The sequence below is a fragment of the Rhinoderma darwinii genome, chromosome 4 (genome assembly GCF_050947455.1).
Source record: "Rhinoderma darwinii isolate aRhiDar2 chromosome 4, aRhiDar2.hap1, whole genome shotgun sequence".
Taxonomy (NCBI): domain Eukaryota; kingdom Metazoa; phylum Chordata; class Amphibia; order Anura; family Rhinodermatidae; genus Rhinoderma; species Rhinoderma darwinii.
In genome coordinates, this window is record NC_134690.1 from 323,082,994 (window position 1) to 323,104,513 (window position 21,520).

At 41.7% G+C, this 21,520-nt stretch overlaps 1 protein-coding gene across 1 annotated transcript in view; it reads right to left on the reverse strand.

Annotated features, from left to right (window-relative positions):
* Positions 1-14,688, reverse strand: part of ARHGEF33 (Rho guanine nucleotide exchange factor 33) — a 154,169-nt gene extending 139,481 nt beyond the window's left edge. Inside the window, exon 1 of the mRNA XM_075864428.1 lies at positions 14,557-14,688. Within this exon, the coding sequence (XP_075720543.1) occupies positions 14,557-14,626 (70 nt within the window). The 5' untranslated portion in view covers positions 14,627-14,688. The remainder of the gene's footprint in view (positions 1-14,556) is intronic.
* Positions 14,689-21,520: the final 6,832 nt, after the last annotated feature.

The window sequence follows — 21,520 nt, forward strand, 5'->3', positions numbered from 1 at the left end:
AAATTGCTGTTTTCTGTGAATACTGACATTAAAAAAATGTGATAAAAAGTGATCAAAAAGTCGCATCTACTCCAAAATGGTACCAATAAAAACTACAAGTCGTCCCGCAAAAAAAAGCCCTCACACAACCGCATCGGCGAAAAAATAAAAACGTTACGGCTCTTCAAATATGGAGACACAAAAACAAATAATTTTGAAAAAAAAGCGTTTTTACTGTGTAAAAGTAGTAAAACATACCAAATCTATACAAATTTAGTATCATTGCAATCGTAACAACCCGCTGAATAAAGTTATTGTGTTATTTATATCACACGGTATACAGCGTAGATTTAAGACGCGAAAAAGAGTGGCGAAATTTCAGGTTTTTTTCTATTTCCCCCCAAAATGGTGCTATTAAAAAATACAACTTGTCCCGCAAAAAACAAGACATTATACAGCTATGTCGACGCAAAAATAAAAAGGTTATAGCTCTTGGAATGCGACGATGGAAAAACGTAAAAAATGGCTTGGTCATTAAGGTTTAAAATAGGCTGGTCATTAAGGGGTTAAATGGTAAATAATAAAATATTGACGTTTGTTACTGCAACCAAAATTCCTTATTTGTCCTGCATGACTCTTTCAAGTTGGCTGTGCATTTCTACATGCATTTGGGACTTTTCTATATATAGGAATACTGATCAGTGTTGTTGTATAAAACACAATACAAAGCCAAATCAACTTGATCACCACTTATTTTATCTGCACCGCTGAGGAACTGTGTATAAGGGACACTCTCTGGTAGGTACTATGTATGTAGGCACAGTGGGATGGCACTGTGTATGGAGACACTCTGGTAGCCATTGTGTATGGGGAAATGCAACAGCATGCAACTCAAATTTATCTAACTGGAGGATACTCTACTGAATTGAGCAATTTGTTTATTGGTGGGGCACTATTTGCCTTATGTGCCTATAATGTCAATACACCTTGCCCAGCCCCAGGCAATGACAGTAATTTCCAAATCAGTTGTGGAGCATTGTAAAGTGATGTCATAACATACAACACATAAAGCCAATTAAATATTTAGTTTAACAGAAAATTATAATGGTGAAATAAGAGTATCATTCAAGAGACAGTACTCTATGTCAATGGAAAGCATAGAGGGCAGCTCTCATAGGGTGGGCACGTGTGCTAGCATTGTAGTGTAATGCATTTGTGGCCACAAATGAGTATAATCATTCCCGCACAATCTCATATACTGTATATTATAAGACACGTTTAGTGCATTATATTGGAATAAACCCAAATCAGGTCAAAGAGTTAAACAAAAAAGGTTGCTTTCATTAAAATCCACCGAGCATATTCCCGCAGGGCATCCTGAGGATGGAGAATGAAAGTTAATAATTCACTGAATACAAACATAAATATCTTATAATGATGAACCTTTCATATCACCCAGTCCATGGCAGTTCGAGTCTTCAGTATTGTTTAGGATCAGTAATTATATGCACGAAAAATGTCAAAACTAACAATAAAGCATTAAATGTGTTAAGAAAAAATTCAATAAAATTATAGAAATGGTATAATATTCTATTTAGAAACAGACAGTGAAATAAAGAGCAGCCTGGAAATATGTTTTCATCTTTTTAAGCGGGACAGAAACCATAACATAATTCTGTTTTCACAAATCTTCTAAACTTTTTGAATCCAGTTTTTGAACAGACAGGCTTATGAATATTTAATATGTAACCTATTAATTTCACTCCATCACTTACTTTTTTGGACAACCCATTATCATATGCTCTGTTAGGGCATATGGAGATAATAGAGTTGGGTCTCCCAATGAGGAAACGCCTATACTACCAGAACAGACAGATACAATAAAGAATTCTTGTTCTAGATGACCTAGAGCATTTGTGCATTTAGGGTATGTGCACACGGGGCGGCTTAGCTGTGGATTTTCTGCAACTAATTTCATAGCGGAAAATCCACAGCGTATTACAGTAGCAGCAAAGTGGATGAGACTTGAACAAATCTGATCCACATGCTGCGGACAAAATAAGCTGAAAAACAGGCATAAATTGACCTGCAGTGCAGATTTTTAATCCGCAACATAAATTGACGACATTGCAATTTTTTGCGGCGGGAGGTAAACGTTCAGAAGAAAACTGGACTTTCTAAAAAGATGATAAGACCCCTTGAAGAAAACCTTAACCGGTTAACCTGGCTTAATTTTAAGACAGTAATAATAATAAATCTGATCCATTGTTTTTTTCGAATCTGTTTTTTATTTTCTGATTGTGTATCATTTAAATCTATTTTCTACGCATGATTATGGGGGCGTCAATCTTACCTGATCTGCTGCACCTGAGTGGTGAACAGCCATACAGACATTTGCTTCACAGAAGCCACATAGACATAGGAAACCTCAGACAGTAAACACCTCATTGACTTCTATGGGAGAGTTTTTGAGAGCTTGTTCTGTGACCTGTGCTGAGATCACTGTGCACGGCGGGGGAGGAGGGGAGTTGTGTCCATCACCAATTGTGAATGGTAGATCGTGTGTTATCTGCCTCAAGCTTTAAGGCCCTTTTACACGGGCCAATGATCGGGCAAATGAGCGTTCATATGAACGCTCGTTCCCGATCATTGCCCTGTGTAAACGGACAACGATCAGTGGATGAACGAGCAAACGCTCATTCATCCGCTAATCGTATCGCTTATGCAGCAATAAATATTATTGTTGACGTACATATCAAGAGCTTTGAATAGCTGCGGGAGGAGTTCAATATACCACACCATATGTTCTATCAGTATTTGCAGCTGCGTCACGCCCTGGAGGTGCAGGCTTGAATGGCCAATATCACTATTGCCTCTAATCCTATACCCTACTCTCCCAGGGGGATACAAAGGGTATTATATATGTGGTATACAGGTATCTTCTTGATTCTTGCCATAAAAAAATCCCCTTGACAGTGCATGCCAAGTGGGAAGCCGATGTAGGCCCCTTAACGGATAAACAATAGGGTAGTGTTCTGGCCCATACACCTGAGTTATTTCAATATATATATTGTTGTCGGCAGCACATCTCTAGATGTGCTTCCGACATGATGGAAATGCATGGGTCTGGATGGGGATGAGCGTTGTAGTAACGATCGCTCGTCCCCATGCATAACCAATCATAGCTCCTCAAGCTGTCTTGTTGATCGTCACTCGTTTTCACGGCCCATGTTGGCCTGTGTAAAAGGACCTTTATAATAGTGGTGTTATAATAGTGGTGTTTCATTGAAGTGGTGTTTCCTTCTATTGAAGTGATCACTACAGAACCGGAAATGTCAGCCTATTGTGGGGCTCAGTGGCAAGATTTCAGTATTTATTTATTTTTTATCTAGAGAGAAAAATGGAAAATTACAAAAAAAAAAACACCAACAATTTTAACAAATATGTGTTTAAAAGGAACCTGTCGCGTTGAAAATAATGTCCAAAATGCTGGCAGCATGCTAAAGTGCAGGAAGAACTGAGCAGATTGATGTATAGTTTTGTGGGAAAAGACTTAGTATAAATTATAGATTCTATAGATCTTAGGCTTCATTCTCATCTGTGTCAGGTTGCTGTTCTGGCGTTCCGTCGGAGCTTCCCGTCAGAATGGGACCTTGACTGAAACAAACGGAAATCGTAGGTTTCCGTTTGCATTACCATTGGTTTGATCTGGTGCCAATGGTTTACGTTTGTTTCAGTTGTGCAAGGGTTCCATCGTTTTGACGGAATGAAAAGCTAGTCGACTGGGAAAAGTGGGACAAACAGAAACCATTGGCACCGGATCCGTCACCATTGAAATCAATGGTGATGCAAACGGAGACCTATGGTTTCCGTTTGTTTCAGAGTCCCATCAACATGTAGGTTATCTGCTAGTGACACTTCTTATTATGACTTTGCTTTTGCTCTAATTATTAGTTGTCTTTCTTTCATATACCAAGTAAATTACCTCACTAAAACATGAATATCTAAATCAATTAAAATATGAATACCAAATTCTTGCCTTGAGTATTCCTGCATTGAAAAGGTTGTCCACTTTTGCAATTACTTTTTGTTAGAAGGGTCCCTTTAAAGAGGCTCTGTCACCAGATTATAAGTGCCCTATCTCCTACATAATGTGATCGGTGCTGTAATGTAGATAACAGCAGTGGTTTTTATTTAGAAAAACTATACATTTTGACCAAGTTATGACCTATTTTAAATTTATGCTAATGGGTGTTTTTTAGCTTTTGACCAAGTGGGCGTTGTAAAGAGAAGTGTATGACGCTGACCAATCAGCGTCATACACTTCTCTCCATTCATGTACTCAGCACATAGTGATCTCGCGAGATCACACTTGCTGTCATTATGTCCCACACAAACGTTACCGAAGTGTCGGGATTGTGAATAGACATCGCGTCCTGGCTGGAAGCGATGTCTATTCACTCTCAAGACACTTCAGTAAAGTTAATGTGTGAGTAAGTGACAGCACATCGTGATCTCGCAAGATCACGATGTGCTGAGTACATGAATGGAGAGAAGTATATGACGCTGATTGGTCAGCGTCATACACTTCTCTTCACAACGCCCACTTGGTCAAAAGCTAAAACACGCCCAGTTGGGCATTAAGAAAGTCATTAGCATAAATCTAAAAGAGGTCATAACTTGGTCAAAATTGATCGTTTTTCTAAATAAAAAACCACTGCTGTTATCTACATTACAGCGCCGATCACATTATGTAGGAGATAATATAATGTGGTGACAGAGCCTCTTTAAAGTAAGCTGATCACTTTATGTCCTGTTGATGGGGCTCCAAGAGATAAGCTGCAATGTGCAGGCAAACGTGGCAGCAAGTTTTGAACTTCCCATGGTCCCATTGAAAGCAATTGGCTGTTTATGGAATGCATGGATGTGCCATGTTCTTTGGAGACAGAGATGTTCTCAGTAGCTGGTTTCTGTTGTAGCTAATTGAAGGTGGTCCCAAATAAGAGACCACCCTCTACATGTCAGAATTTTAGAAAATAATATTTGGAAAATGTTTTTTTTTAAACGCCTTAACAGATGCAAAATATGGATATTAGATCTGTCAACAACAGCTTGTTGCCATTTTTCAAATAGCAAGAGGAGATTGGCTCATTAATACATGAATACTGAATGCAAGATTTTAGGTTTTGTGGGCCTTTTATCGTGTAGAATTTCATAATATAGATTAAAAGTTTGCAATCTTTGGCCAGTGCAAATACGATTATTGTTACATATGAATGCAAGTTTGTCAAACATTAATGACTCGCCATATCATCAATTGGCAGGAGGTTTTACAAATTTAAAAGGACCCTTACTCAGACTCTTTGGATGTTCATGTGTTACTGGGCTGCAGGTAATATTGAAGGGTCTCTAAAACTACAGTACAAAGCTTATAAAAGGACATCTAAATTATTCTCAACTGCACAGTTAGGAGTTCTTCCACAGTGACAATTTTTTGCTTTTTGTAACCCGGTCATAAAAGTATGATAGGTGGAGGTCTGACCTCTGGAACCTTCACCATTAACAAGAAAGAGCGGGCCTAAGACCCCATTCCTGGCTAGAGTGTTGCCCGTGTTTACATAGAAATGGATAGGAGCACCAGAAAAAGCCAAAAACACATAAGAACCCTGGAGCCTCCACAGTTAACAAGAACAAGGGATCCTAAGTTCCCATTCTCAGCTGAAGTGTTGACTGTACTTGCACATCCACTTTTCATAGAAATTAATAGGAGAACCAGAAACAACAACACATATTTGACTATTTCCAGTGTTCTCACTCACTGTAAATAACTTCCTACCAAAGTCACCAAAGTATCAAACCTGCTATAACAGGATACCAGTGCCATATATGTGTCACGATCGCATAGCGGAGAGGCAGCTGGCCAAGTCACAGTCTATGCAAGAGTCTATACAAGTTTGTAGCACAAGGGTACCTGAAATAGTCCAGACGGTGACAGGGGCTCTGGCACGGATGGTTGTAGATGCAGCAGGTTGTGCCAGATGTGGTAGCAGGTGCAGTAAGTTGCGTGAGACGCGGCAGAGGACATCGGGTGCAGTAGGTTGCGCCAGATGTGGCAGATGACAACGGGTGTAGCCGGACACGACTCCAATCGCTAAACCGGCTCAGAAACAATAACACAGCATGGGATACAGGTAGCAGGGCATGGGAAACAACAGGAACAGGATAACACTAAGGGACCATTTGTAAAGATTAACATGGGATTAACTAACAACGCTCAGGCAAAGATCAGAAGGGCAGGGCTCTTTTTATAGCTCAGGGTGATCAGGGAATAATTAATTTACACATGTGCATACTGGCCCTTTAAGGCCGGGAACCAGCTTGCCTGCGCAATTGATCACTACGGGACAGAGCGGGCGCATGTGCCAACGCCTCTGGGGAGGTAGATGCTGGCAGGAAGAGGAAGATCTGCGGGAGGCAGGTAAGTGAAGGTCGTAACAGTACCCCCCCCTTACTCCCCCATTTTTTGGGTCCAGAGAGAGGGAGAGGAATTTTTTAATGAGGGTAGGGTCATTGAGACTTTCCTCTGGCTCCCAGGATCTCTCCTCAGGACCAAACCCTCTCCAGTCCACCAAATAGAAAGTCCTTCCTCTTACCCTCTTGCAGTCCAGAATCTCCTTCACCTCGAATACCTCAGAAGAACTACTGGGAGCAACTGCAGACCTAGGAGCTTTACTGTATCGGATCAGGACCACGGGTTTAAGGAGGGACACATGTAACGAGTTGGGAATCTTCAGAGTATGAGGCAACCAAAGTTTATAGGATACCGGGTTGATATACTGTAGGACCTCGAAAGGACCGAGGAACCTAGGAGCGAACTTGTGAGAAGGCATCTTGAGTCGAATGTTTTTCGAGGACAGCCAGACCTTGACTCCAGGAGAGAATTGAGGGGGAATTTTCCTTCTTTTATCGGCATGCTTTTTCATGCGGTCCAGTGCTTGGAGAATCGCAGCCTTAGTTTGCTACCAAATGTGAACAAAAAAGCCAAATGAAGAGTTAGCTGCCGGTACTTGAGTCATGGCTGGCATAGGTAGAGGAACTCAAGGATGCTGGCTGTACACAATGTAGAAGGGAGATGAGGCGGTAGACTCACTTGTGTGGTTGTTGTGTGAGAATTCCGCCCAAGGCAGGAGTTGCTCCCAATTGTCGTGTTGGGTGGAAACAAAGTGGCAAAGATAATTCTCTAAAATTTGATTGATCTCTCCACTTGACCATTGGACTGAGGGTGGTAGGCAGAAGAGAAGTTAACTTTAACGTGCAGCAGGTTGCACAGGGCTCTCCAGAACTTTGATGTAAACAGTGCACCCTGGTCCGAGATAATATGTAGAGGGAGTCCGTGTAGCTAGAAGATGTGCAAAATAAACAGGCTTGCCAGGCGAGGAGACCAGTCAGTGGAATAAAATGTGCCATCTTGGAGAAAGATCCACTACTACCCAGATTGTAGTACATCCAGCCTAGGGGGGGAAGGTCAGTGATAAAGTCCAAAGCTATATGCTGCCAAGGGGCATCAGGAATGGGCAGGGGAAGGAGCAGACCAGCAGGTTTGGATCGGGAAGACTTGTTCAAGGCACAGTTCGTACATGAAGAGACATAGTCCAAGACATCCTTAGGCAGCGTGGGCCACCAATACTGACGGGCTATGAAGTCCTGAGTGTTTCGAACACCAGAGTGCCCCGCCAATTTAGAGCTGTGTCCCCAGTGGAGAATTCCACTCCTGTCCGTAAGGCGGACAAAAGTCTTTCGAAGAGGAATGTCTCTAATTTGCAACGGGCTAGCGACAATAATCCTAGACAGGTCTATAATATATTGGGGAATCTCTTCAGAGTCATTAGCGTCAAATGTTCGGGACAGGGCGTCAGCCTTCACATTCTTATCAGCAGGACGGAAGTGAAGCAGGAATTGAAATCTAGCGTAGAACAACGACCACTTGGCTTGGCGAGGATGTATTCGTTGTGCTGACTGTAAGTATGTAAGGTTCTTGTGACCCATATAAATGGTAATAGTGTGGGCCGTGCCTTCCAGCAAGTGTCTCCTTTCCTCTAATGCCAACTTGAAGGCCAACAACTCCCGTTCCCCGATGAAGTAGTTGCGCTCTGCCAGAGAGGACAATTTCGAGAAGAATCCACAAGCCACCATCTTACCCTTAGAGTTCTTTTGACCTAGTAGTGCTCCAGTACCAACGGAAGATGCGTTCACTTCCAGAAGGAACTGCCGAAAGCATCAGGGTGATGAAGAACAGATGCTGAAGTGAAAGCGCTCTTGAACTTAGTAAATGCTGATTCTGCTTCTGGAGACCAAACCTTGGCGTTCGCTACCCCTTCTTGGTGAGAGCTGAGACTGGGGCAGTCAGAGATGAGAAGTTCGGGATAAACTGCCGATAGAAGTTCATGAATCACAGAAATCTTTGTATGGACCTAAGGCCCTGTGGACGTAGCCACTCCAAGACGGATCTCATCTTCTCTGGGTCAATCTTGAGGTCACGGTCGGACACGATGTAGCCCAGGAAGGGCAGAGAGCATCTCTCGAATACACACTCTTCAATTTTAACGTATAGGCGGTTCTCCCTTAACTGCGACAGAATTGGCGAACGTGCCTCCAAAGCGTCATTAAATCTGGTGAGTAAATCGGGATGTTGTCCAGACAGATCACTACGCAGACATACAGCAGATCATGGAAAATTTAATTTACAAATTCCTGGAACACAGCTGGAGCGTTACACACGCCAAAGGGCATCACAAGGTATTCATAATGGCCGTCTCGTGTATTAAATGCTGTTTTCCATTCGTCTCCTCTGCGGATACGGATCAAGTTATATGCTCCGCATAGGTCCAGTTTTGTGAATAACTTGGCCCCACGGATTCTATCATAAAGTTCTGAGATGAGCGGCAGGGGATACTTATTTATAACAGTAATTTGGTACAGAATTCACTGTATTTCAAAGATACATTCAATTGTGCTCCCACAACCTAACAATTTTAAAGGATTCACTGGTGTGATATATGAGTAAAATATAACATTTATTTATAACTCTCTAAAAACAGGGGTACAATCACCACTGTGAAAAAGCCCCACCGTGTGTATAAAAACGTATTAAATAATAAACGCTGAGTTCTAATTCAATTGTGAACCTACTATAGCTCAGTGTTCAACAAGAATATCAATACGGAATCAGCATTTGAAAAATGGGCATAACAATAGTCTTGACCCTAATTCACACTAGAGTCTGTGATAACCGCACCAGAAGCTCCTAGTGTTGAGGTATACAAACAATGCTAGTGTTCCCAATGCTAAAAAATTCCTATTCACAACCGACCCAACGCGTTTCAATACTCATCATCAGGGGTCTGTAGCTTGGTCACTCTGGCCAGGGATGCCAGCGATATTTAGTTCAGCAGCAGGTATTCTGCTGTACTCCACGGAAGCATGCTCGCATAGATGTCAGCGGCATGCTTCATTCTGGGACTCTGAGTTATTTAAAGCATCTGACTCCTCCCCCTGTCCTCGGCACCGCCAATCGAAACAGCCAAACACACTCACCAATCGAATTCGTGACACCTGTCCATGTGACTCCCGGCCATCAGCTGACAGCCAGGAACCAACATCGACCGCATCAAAAGCCGAACGCGCAGGTGCAGTAGAGGCCACAATAGAGTCGCCCATGCTGCCGGGAACTCACCACTGCAAAGAAGGAGTATATCGATATTTAAGAATTTGGGTAAGTGTTGCGGATCAGCTCAAAACCCGCAGCTGGACTGCCATTGATAAAACAACTACACTGATAATACATATTGTGTAGATAAATGAATGTCTACCCCACTACAAGGTGTCATTGGAACATCTACTGAATAAGGAACCATAGCCAGACTGCCCACATGATGATCATTGATAATTAAGAGACCACCTGTCATGACGACCATGTGGGTCTCTTGCTATCCTGAAGGGAAAACTGGCCATGGAAATGCATGTTTAAATGAATGTTCAAATAAAACATGCATAATTTGTCTGCTCATTTAAACCCCCTGGTTGTGTGCACGCCAATCTATAGATCCACTGGGCTTCCTTTCGTAGTATGAGGTTATCCCAGTCACCTCCCCGTTTGGGAGGCCTAATGAGTTCAATTGCTTGAAATTTAAGACATTCTGCACGACCCTGATGTGTAGCGTGTACATGTTTGGATATAGGAGTATCTCTAGAATTTGCAATATCGCCAACATGTTCTCTGATCCGGCGCCGAAACTGCCGCACCGTTTTTCCCACATAATTCAGTGGACATGGACATGTTATCAGATATACCACCCCTGCTGTTTTACAATTGACAAAATCACGCATGTCATATTCCAATTGCGTAACGACACTCCTAAACTTGTCACCTTTTTGAATAAAATCACAAGCCTTGCACCTGCCACATCTGTGTGTGCCTGGTATTTGTCTGTCCAGCCATGTTCCTTTAGGTGCAATGGGGTCAAAACAACTATGCATAACTCTGTCCCTGATGTTTTTCCCTCTCCGGAATGTGACTGAAGGCTATTGCGTAATCTGATCTATCAAATCTGCATCAGTACTAAGAATACGCCAATATCTCTTCAGGATCTGCATAATTTCACATTGTTTAGAATCATAAGTGCCTATAAGTCTCGTAACGCTCTCTTCCCTTCGTTGTCTAGGAACAAGAAGACTCTGCCTGTCCGCATCTCTCGCTCCCACATAGGCCTTTCTGATTACTCCCTTAGGGAAACCTCTATCCTTCAATCTGGTTGTAAGTTCCTTTGCCTGTCCCTCGAAGTCGTCCATGGAGCTGCAATTCCAGCCTCGGTAGTCGATACATTGCCGAAGAGATCTGTCCTCCTTTTTTACAAAGAAGAATCCGGCTCCAGCCACGGAGGAAGACTTTTGAATGAACCCTCTTTCGAGATTCTTTTTAACATAGGCGGCCATGGCTTGGGACTCTGGCAGGTAAAGAGGGTAAATGCGCCCTCGAGGTGGTGAAGCGTCAGAGAGTAAATCCACCGTGCAGTCGTAGATGCGATGAGGAGGAAGAGTCTCTGCTTCCCTTTTACTGAAAACGTCCGCAAAACTAGTGTAATGAGATGGCAGATCGGAGAGTGACTGAGGCAGTGGGGGCAAAAGAAGGCGAACCTGTGACAGGCACTGGATATGGTATCTGGGACCCCATTGGAGAACTTCTCCGGAACTACAGTCGAGAACCGGAGCGTGTAGGCGAAGCCATGGCAGACCCAGCAGAATAGGGTTGATAGCTTTAGGTAATACAAGGAAGGCGATCTGTTCAGAGTGAAGAGCTCCGACTTGTAGTGTCAATGGTTCTGTGATGAACATAATTGAATTGGGCAATGGTAGACCATTCACAGAAGCAAGAGCCCGAGGTCTCCATAAGAACTGTGGGTAGATGTAAGCGTTCCACTAGATCCTGCTGGATGAAATTTGCAGCTGCTCCGGAGTCAAGATAGGCAGAGGAGGAATGTGATGTCTCTCCAGAGATAATGGCCACAGGAACCAATAGTTTGGAAGAGGTTTTGACTTTTGGAGACGTGCCACCTAGAGTTGCTTCTCCAATCAACCCTAGGTGCTGGAGTTTCCTGGTTTCTGTGGGCATTGGCGCACAATATTACCCTTAAGGCCACAATACAGACATAACTTCCAGGAGCATCTGCGCTGTTTCTCTTGTTCGGACAACCAGACTCTGTCTACCTGCATAGGTTCTTCAGGTAGCGCACTAGGGGAAGGCAATAGTGGTCTATGGGCCGAGGGTGCTGGTCTGTGACACCGGCTCTTCTGTCGAACCTGAGTGCGCTCCTGGATCCTCATGTCAACCCAAGTGGCCAACAGGATGAGGGCATCCAAGCTCGTCCTTGATGTGCGAGGACAGTCCCTGCCAAAAGGTCGCAACCAATGTCTCATTGTTCCATGCCAACTCTGCTGCCAGGGTACGGAAGGAGATAGCATACTCTCCTACTGTGGAACCCTCTTGCTTGAAGGTTAGCAGAGTGGCTGCGGCAGAAAATGTTCGGCCTGGCTCCTCGAACACGGCACAGAAAGACTGCAGGAACAAGGCTAGGTCCGAGGATACAGGTCCTTGTTGTTCCAAGATGGGATTCGCCCATGCGAGGGCCTTGCCAGCAAAGAGGGAGATGATAAACGCTACTTTGGCCTCCTCAGAGGGGAAGAGACGAGCTTGTAGCCTAAAATGAACCGTGTACTGTCATGATCCTGGGGTATGTGGACTAGGCCGCTCCGCCGTAGCGAAGAGGCAGCTGGCCAAGTCACAGTCTATGCAAGAGTCTATACAAGTTTGTAGCACATGGGTACCTGAAATAGTCCAGATGGTGGCAGGGGCTGTGGCACGGATGGTGGAAGGTGCAGCAGGTTGCGACAGACGTGGTAAACAACAGATGCAGTAGGTTGCGCCAGACGCGGCAGATGACAATGGGTGCAGTTGGTTGCGCCAGACGTGGCGGGTGTGAACGGGTGTAGCCGGACACGACTCCAATCACTAAACAGGCTCAGGAACAATAACACAGCACGGAATACAGGATACAGGTAGCAGGACACGGGAAACAACGGAAACAGGATAACACTAAGGGACCATTTGCAAAGAACAACATGGGATTAACTAACAATGCTCAGGCAAGGATCAGAAGGGCAGGGCCCTTTTTATAGTTCAGGGTGATCAGGGAATAATTATTTACATGTGCGCGCGCTGGCCCTTTAAGGCCAGGAACCAGCGTGCGACCTCTAGTGATCACTACGGTACAGAGCGGGCGCATGTGCCGACGTCTCTGGGGAGGAAGACGCCGGCAGGAAGAGGAAGATCTGCAAGAGGCAGGTAAGGGAAGGTCGCGGTCCGTGACCGTGGCCGTGACGATATGTGCTCAGCTATCCGATCCAACATTACTGATATGTAGACTGCTCAATACTTGATAGATTTTGAACAGAGGGTATGGATCATATATGTTTAATACAGAAAAAATACATATATAAATGAAAATGTATGAAATAAATAAATAAACGGAAGCATTGAAATATTTGTTTGTGTGTTTATTCTTATCAGATATAATGAGCAGAAGACAAACCATGATAGGATTTTGTTTACACATTTCTTTTGTTAGTCTTTTTTTAATAGCGCATGCATATTTAATATGCACCCTACTCATTTCACATCTCTTTCATTATCTTCTCACTATGTCTTTTTCATCTTCCCGAGTTAAAGCCTCTTACTGCTGTCTAACTGCAGGCTACTGTTTGTCATACATGCATATATTTTGAAGCATTTAAAGGGCAAGGTTACCATAGGTGAACCGACCAGAATGTCACTCGAGCTTGAATGGCAATTCCTCAATATAATCAAGTTATCTGACTTTTCCCTATGATTCCATCAGCAGTTTATGGCAGTTCAGGATGTCAAAAATAATCTGTGTCTGCAGTGATGTGATAGGGATTTGAAGGTCCCTGTAATTCATGATTGAAATGCGCCTATAGCCGAAGGGATTGATTTTGATAATAACGGTAATTATGAAATTGGTTTTTAGGCAATTCCCTAATAAATTCATATATATTATTCTCCAAAAATCTTTTAATAACTATTATGTTGAAAGAAGAATACACTTATATTTGTAGCAGGCATTTTTCAAGTTGTACACTACGAAATGAATATCAATAACATAGAAACAATACTAAAATGTTTGCACTGACTAATGAAAAACAAAATACATATATTGTAATGTCACGTATATAGAGTTCCATAGGTGTCTAGGGTCAGTTCATTAATGATCAAGTTTTATTTTTTCCTCAACACATAACTGGACATTAAGTTTCCTTACTCCCTACTTCCAAAATGCTTCAAAAACCTATATCCTTCCTTTCACAAAGTCAAAGTGCTTAACTGGATAAGAATCAGACATTAACTACAAGGACATAATAATAATAATAATAATAATAATAATAATAATAATAATAATAATAATAATTAAAAAAAATATTCTAAATTCATAACGGGGCAGCTATGCACATCTTTATTATAGATTCAACATACATACATACAGAATTAGGGTTAATTGTATCATCTCCCTTTTCGAAATGCAGCCCAAAGGAAGAAAGCAGACAGGCGAGGAGACAATGCATGCAGTTCAGAGAAAATCCTCGGTAGTTTGGCATGCGTGCAAAAACTAACCCAGCTGTGCAGTGGTATTTATCCAAAGAACATTCTGTAACAACCAATATCCGTGACTGGGTAGAAATAAAATAACAAAACACAACTAAAGACTGTGTAAGAGATATGTATATATATGTGTATATATATATATATATATATATATATATATATATATATATACACATACATACACACACACACACACACACACACACACTATTTACAATAGAAAGCATTTGGCTTACAAACTTACACCATAATCAACCAGCATAAAATAATACAAGTCAATAAAGATGTGAAGGAACGTAAAATGAATGGAGTCTTAAGAACATAGTAATGAGGGGTCAACTCACCACCACAGGTCACTTCAGTGCGGTTTAAGGTGCGCCTGTGAGGACAGCTCTGTCTCAGCTGGAGGTGCATGTGAGAAGAGTGGAGGGACTGCAGCCCTCCTTCAGCTCAATGCTCCTGGGCTAGAACTGTCACTAGCTAGTCATTGGTTTTAGAGGCGAGAGGAACTAATGTACTCTTCTTCTTGTTACATAACCTTCAGACTCAGCAATCAAAGCAGTGTGCTCGCTTCATGCAGAACAAGGCTCTAAACAAGGCTGCTCTGTCTTTCAGTCCCTAAAGTAAGCAGTCCTAGGAAAGTTAATAGCACCACATTAACACTTTGAGGCAGACGATGCCATCCATGTCTTGATGCCCACCATCAAAGAGGAAATCTATTTATATATGCAAATGTATGCACATGTGTCCTAATGAACCTTTTCGTGCATACTATACTCACATATATACCTCGTCGATATGATGGATCATAGGTAGAATATTGTTTGGCAGAACACTGGAGACATGTTAAACAGGAGATTTACCCAGATAATTGAAGCTCCCTACCTCCTCCTTGTTTATTGCTGCACTGCACCACACCTTTGCCCTCAGCAATCACTTTAATGCACTACCTGCAGAGCATCACCACATATATTGTATGTGTCTAAACATATGTTCAAATAAAGAGCGGAGAAATAAGTTTGTGTCGTGGCTCATTACATCTGAGAAACAGCCCAATTATTTTTGATATGTCTGACTCTTTATACAGAATCTGCACTGGTGTCAGGATAATTGATCACAAATGCAATATCTTTGGAGTGTCGTCCAAAGTGGAATTCTAGAATGTCCAGAAGGCTACCTGCACACGGCAGAGCGTAGCGAGGTGGTGCCTTGTGGTACCTCTGTGCAACATCTTGTTACAGTGCTATTCTCCCGTAGAAGCAATGTTTATCTGAACGAAAAGTTTTTGTGGCATTTTTTAAGCCAAAACCAGGAGTGAATCCAAAAATAAGGAAAAGTATAATGGAAAAACTCTGCTCTTTTGTATGTACCCCTGTATTTGGCTCAAAATATTGCATAAAAAAATGCTGATTACTTACCGGTAATTTGATTCCCCTGTAACCTCCACGACCGCACCACCAGGAGGGTTTCTCTGTCTTCAAAAGGACAGGAAACAACAGGAATCAGTTGAAATTCCCTCTCCTACTCACTATTAACAGTTAATAACTGAGAGACATGATATTATGCATGCCCAAAAAATATTTTTTATTATTCTTTTCAAAAATTTACAGTGCAGGGAGGGAAAAAACCTACCACCAGGAGGAGAAACATAGATATTGTAGGTAGGAACAACGGCCTGTAAAACTTTACGCCCAAAACTGAGATCTTGGTTGGACATTACAAACAATCTGCAGCGTTGAAAAAGTGTTCGGTAATGGTGTGTGTGTGTGTGTGTGTGTGTGTGTGTGTAGGATCTTAGTATTAACAGATTGCTTGTTATCCAATAAATTCCCAAAAAAAAAAAAAATGTCATACTTGAGGCCCAGGAAAATTGGATGGCATCATGGACTAGACATCATAAATAATTAAGGGGACATCTTTTTAATCAATAAGGATACCCCTTACGCAGAACGGCAGTATCCTAATCGGGGAAACCACACACCGTTTTACCACAAATAACCACGGTTTTTCAATGTGGTTTTTGCCAAAGTCAATACACAATATATATATGTTTCACCATATGTGTGTATGTATATATATATATATATATATATATGTATATATATATATATATATATGTATATATATATATATATATATGTATATATATATATATATATATATATATATATATATATATATATACATATCCCGTTATGTATAGATATGTAGTGTATTATATAAAAGCATAAATTGTTTTTCCTGTCCCCAGGTGCTTCTTACCAATGATTACTTCTGTGGTTTTCAGGTACCGGGAGGAAATCTAATTCCATAGCTTTTTCCATTTTCACTTTTCTCCTGCACTTCCAATGATTCCTGGGCTGCCTCTCAAGAGATGAATGAACAGTGACATATCTCAGGTTGCTTGTTAAAGTCCATCTGATGAGAGAAGAACCCACTGGCGTCTAACGTGCGTTTGTAGCCACTGAAACCATTTCAAGTGACAAGAGGTGCCTGGAACCTTTCATTAAAAGGGAAGAAAATCAATGGAGGATCCATAAATTCCAAAGAATGGATGAAATAAGCAGCGTGTGTTGTAGCCATAATAATGGATACTGTTCTTAATGAGGAGACCCTCTTTAATCAGGAGGGAGGAAATGGACTATGCGGTATTGACATCTGATCACAGTTTGACTAAGTAAAGCTTGATTCGCTTGGAACATATTAACAGAACTTCAAACACAAATGATCCTTGCTGGCATAGGTTACAATCTGTGTGGGTGTATGGGCTCTGATAAATACGATATTAATGTGGTTGCTGGGATGAAGTTATCACAGTTCTCATTGTAATACATCTGATATATTTATGAAGTAACGCATAGAAAGCTGTGCAAAAAAGTGAAAGCTATCATAAGTTTAAATGGTCTTCTAATAATATAGCTGAATTCATGAATAATACCGACATCTAACTAGTATATCATGTTTTTCTCATTTTTACTACTAATACTACTAATAATTTTTATTTACAGGCCTTGTTTACACAGTGCAGATTTGCGGCAGATTTTGAATGCAGATTTTTTTGTACAACAGCAGAATTAGATCCAAATGAAAAGACCTATAAGGCTTTTCATTATATATTTCTTCTGTTTAGGTTCCGTTCCTAGTTTTGCCTTAAAAAATATATGCAAAATTTGCAGCAAATCTGCACTGTAAACAAGGCCATATAGTGCCAACATAATTCGCAGCACTTTACAATTCAGAGGGAACAAAATCCAACAACAGAGTAAAAAGTAATTCACAATTCAAACAAGATTGGGGACCTTGCTCGCAGAGCTTACAATCTACGAGGATATGGAGGTGACCCGAGAGCTTGATATTTACAGTTCTGTGGTCCAGCCATCTTTTGTACAAAATTGGGGAAAACACATTCAGCTGCATGAGCCAGTCACCCAGTCAGTATAAGTGCAGACAGAAATATGAAGTGTAATTGGGTGCATGGATTGTAAAATATATTGCTAAATGAAGAGATTGGGATCTGAGGAACAAAGTAGATAAGATGTTAAAAGGGAGAGGAGTCAAACTATGGGATGTGATAGTCTCCCCTAAAAAAGATGTGGTTTTTAGGACACGCTTAAAACTGTGGATGTTTGGAATAAATCTGATTGTCTGGAGTAGTGTCACGAACCTGGGGTATGTGGACCCACTAGGCCGCTCTGCCGTAGCGAAGGGGCAGCTGACCAAACAACAGTCAATGAAAATCTGGACTCTGATACAGGTAATTCTTGTGATTAGACAGACACGAGGTGTAGCAAATGCTTTGGCACAGATGATTCGTGGCACAGATGATTCGTGGCACCGATGATGCTTGGGGTGGCAGCTGATACTGGACGTAGCAGATGTCACTGGACGTGGCAGATGACACAGGAAGTGGCAGATGACATCAGACGTGGTAGACGACACAGGACGTGGCAGAAGACACCAGATGTGGCAGATGACACCAACACTTAGACTTCAGCACAGGAACAAACACAGTTACTGGATACAGGATACGGGAAGCAGGATATGGGAACACTGGGAATGGGATACAACTAAGGGCCCATTTGTTAAACGAACATGGGAAGAGACAACAATGATCAGGCACAGGAAGGAGGGCAGGACGGACTTAAGTAGGGAAGGGTGTACAGGGGTAGGACAGGGAATGCAATAGGGGAAAAATAGAATGTTCAACCAGAAAGATGCTGTATTCAGGATAGGTTGGAGAGGGGAGAGTTTGGTGAAGGAAAGACCGATTAGTAATGAGTTACAGTAGTCAAGGTGCGAAAGAATCTGTGCGACAGTAAGAGTTTTGGCTGTTTCCACAGTGAGGAAAGGTCATTTTTGTGAGAAGTTTATGGGGTGCAGGTGACAGGAGCATGTAAGGGATTCAATATACCTGTAGGGAGTAAAAGAAAAATCTAAGTTAAACATAACCCCAAGACAGCGAGCGTGCTGCCTAGAAGTTATGGTAGTGCCACAGACTGAGATGGAGACTTCAGGTTTAGGTAAGTTAGTAGATGGTGGAAACACAACAAATTCAGTTTTTGAAAGATTTAATTTCAGATTGAGGGGGGACATGATATTAGAGAAAGCTGTAAAGTAAAACAGGTGGGTGGAGACCACCGGAGCGTCAGTGCTGCGGGATTTACTAGGTTAGTATTACTTGTTTAGTTATTTTATCAAATCCCATGCCTGCAGTGTAATGACGGGGTAGGGAGAAAGACATGTGAGCCATAATCTACCCGCCACTCAGTCCCTGCCTACTTGCACGGCCCGTCCTAGGCGACGGCGTACAACTGAGCGACGGTCCCTACGCTCAATATGTGTACGACAGACAAATAGACAACGGTACACAGAAGCTAAGGGAAATGGGGCAGTTGCCTACGGCAACATCGTGAGCAACAGGAGTAGTGAATGAGCCGAGTCAAACTAGGAGTGTACGAGGTACCAAACGCAGAGCAGGAGCGTAGTCAGTAAAGCCAGGGTCAAAATGAAGCAAGGTCAATAATCATAGCAGGAGCAGCAGAGCCAGGAAACAGGAAAGAATCACAGGCAAAGGAGGAGCAGGAAATGAAGGTATAAATAGTCAGAGGGCGGGAGCTAGCTCCGTCTGGCTAGGCTGTGATAGGTTCTCCCACTCCTCAGCCTCCCAACCTGAGTGGTAGCAGATCGAGTCACTCTAACAGACCTAGGCACAGATGCAGGCTGATTAACCACGGGCGTCGACAAAGAAGCTGTGTCAGGCAAATCCATTACATGCAGTCTGTATTTTTGTCCAGGATAACCCCTTTAAAGCTGAAACCTCCTTATAGAATTTCGAAATTAGGAATGGGGCTCTCCTATACTTTAGTAGAGAAGTGTGAATCAGGTAACATACATATACACAAGTACACATATATAAATAAACAAACAAAAATGTACACAAATACACATGCACTGGTACAAATACACACATTTATATGTAATATACACACTCATACGTACACATAAATACACACGTACATTAAAACAAGTACACATATATAAGCACGCTCACACATACAGCTATGGTCATGCATACATGTGATCACGTGGGCACACACAAGGGTTGCCAACCTCAATTTTTTATTTTTTCTGGACAATTTAACCAAACAGCTAAAATTCTTCCAAAAACAATGGAAAACCAAAATGAGTCATGAAGATAACAGTGATTAATGTCTATAACTACTAATATGATCACATTATCAGCATTTGCCATGACCTGTCAAATGATGATAATTACAATCACAAGGGGGTATTTAGGAGGAGCTGCTTTGTTAGCCCCGGTAGATATGAGGGGCTACCAGAACATGTGTCCTGGTAGTCCCTCCTAGATACGCCCCTCGTGATTGTAATTATGATTTGCGCCCAAGTTCTTGGTGCCGTTGGAGGTGCCAATAAGCAATTTTGTTTTGGCCGTGGTATTTAGATAAGTGAATTGAATCTTTGCCCCAGGTGGAAAGAAAGTCTAGCTCAGCTCTGCAATCACAATAACTTGTACAAGCCCCCAGGCTCTAAAAAATCCCACACACATAGCTATTTTTTTCTAAGGAACACTGGACAAAAGTCACCTATTTTAATGGACTGTCCGTGGACATATCACTTCTTTGTCCACGTCTCCTGAAGTAACTCCACAGTGAAGAAACTGTGCAGATTTGGAGCTCAATGTGAATTAGTAACTTTATTTACTAGACACTAGTCAACTATTTTAAAGGGAACCTGTCACATTAAAAATGCATGGTTGTATATATTTGTTTATTCATTAAACCTCTGCACATTCTGGGCTTAGGAGTCCAGTGGGGGTCCCTATCCACAATTGACAGCTATCTCTGTATTCAGACTCATACAGGTAAGGCTGTCATTCACTGTGTAGGACCGCCCACTGGACTCCTAAACCCAGAATGAGCAGAGATTTAGAGTAATAAATTACAAGTTATACTGAAAGTTTTGCTAGAAAAATATACATCCACCTGATCCCCTCTTCCTGATCCATAACATGCTGGCTGCAGATTTGACTGCATTTTCAATGTTACAGGTTCCCTTTAATTCCTTGGCGACATGCCAAGGCATCTAAGCCGTTAAAATAAGGGGGGAGGCCCCTTCTGATGTGCCATTGGCCCTCCCGCGATCTCGTCGCCGTTGAAGGACGCTGCCTGTTATGGCAGCCTGAGGGCCTAATGAAAAACCCCAGGTCTGCTATCTTTGTACTCCTATGAAGCCCTTGCAGTATATCTCATATATATTGCAGTATATTATGCAAGTGATCCAACGATCGCTGGTTAAAGTCTCCTAGGGGGACTTATAAAAAAAAGTAAAATACAGTTATATGAAGTTTTTCTTAATGTACAAAAAAAATATTAATAGATAAAAAAAAACACTTTTCCCATTTTTTCCCTAAAGTAATGTAAAAAATAAAAATTAACATAACTGGTATCGCAGCGTCTGTAAAAGTCTGAACTATTACAATATAACATTATTTAACTAGACAGGATATGTCATAAATGTCAGATAGATGCGGGTCCCACCTAACAATCGCTGATTCAAGTCCCATAGGGGAACTAATAAAATGTTTATAAAAAAGTTTGATATATTTTCAGGAGTGTAAAAAAACATTTAAAAGTTAAAAAAAAACTTTTACAATATTTCCCCAAGCACAATGTAAAAAAAAAATAAAAAAAATTGGTATCGTTGCGTCCGTAAAAGTCTGAACTATCACAATATAGCATTATTTCACTTGAACGGTGTGTATAGTGTAAAAAAAAAAATCTTAAAACC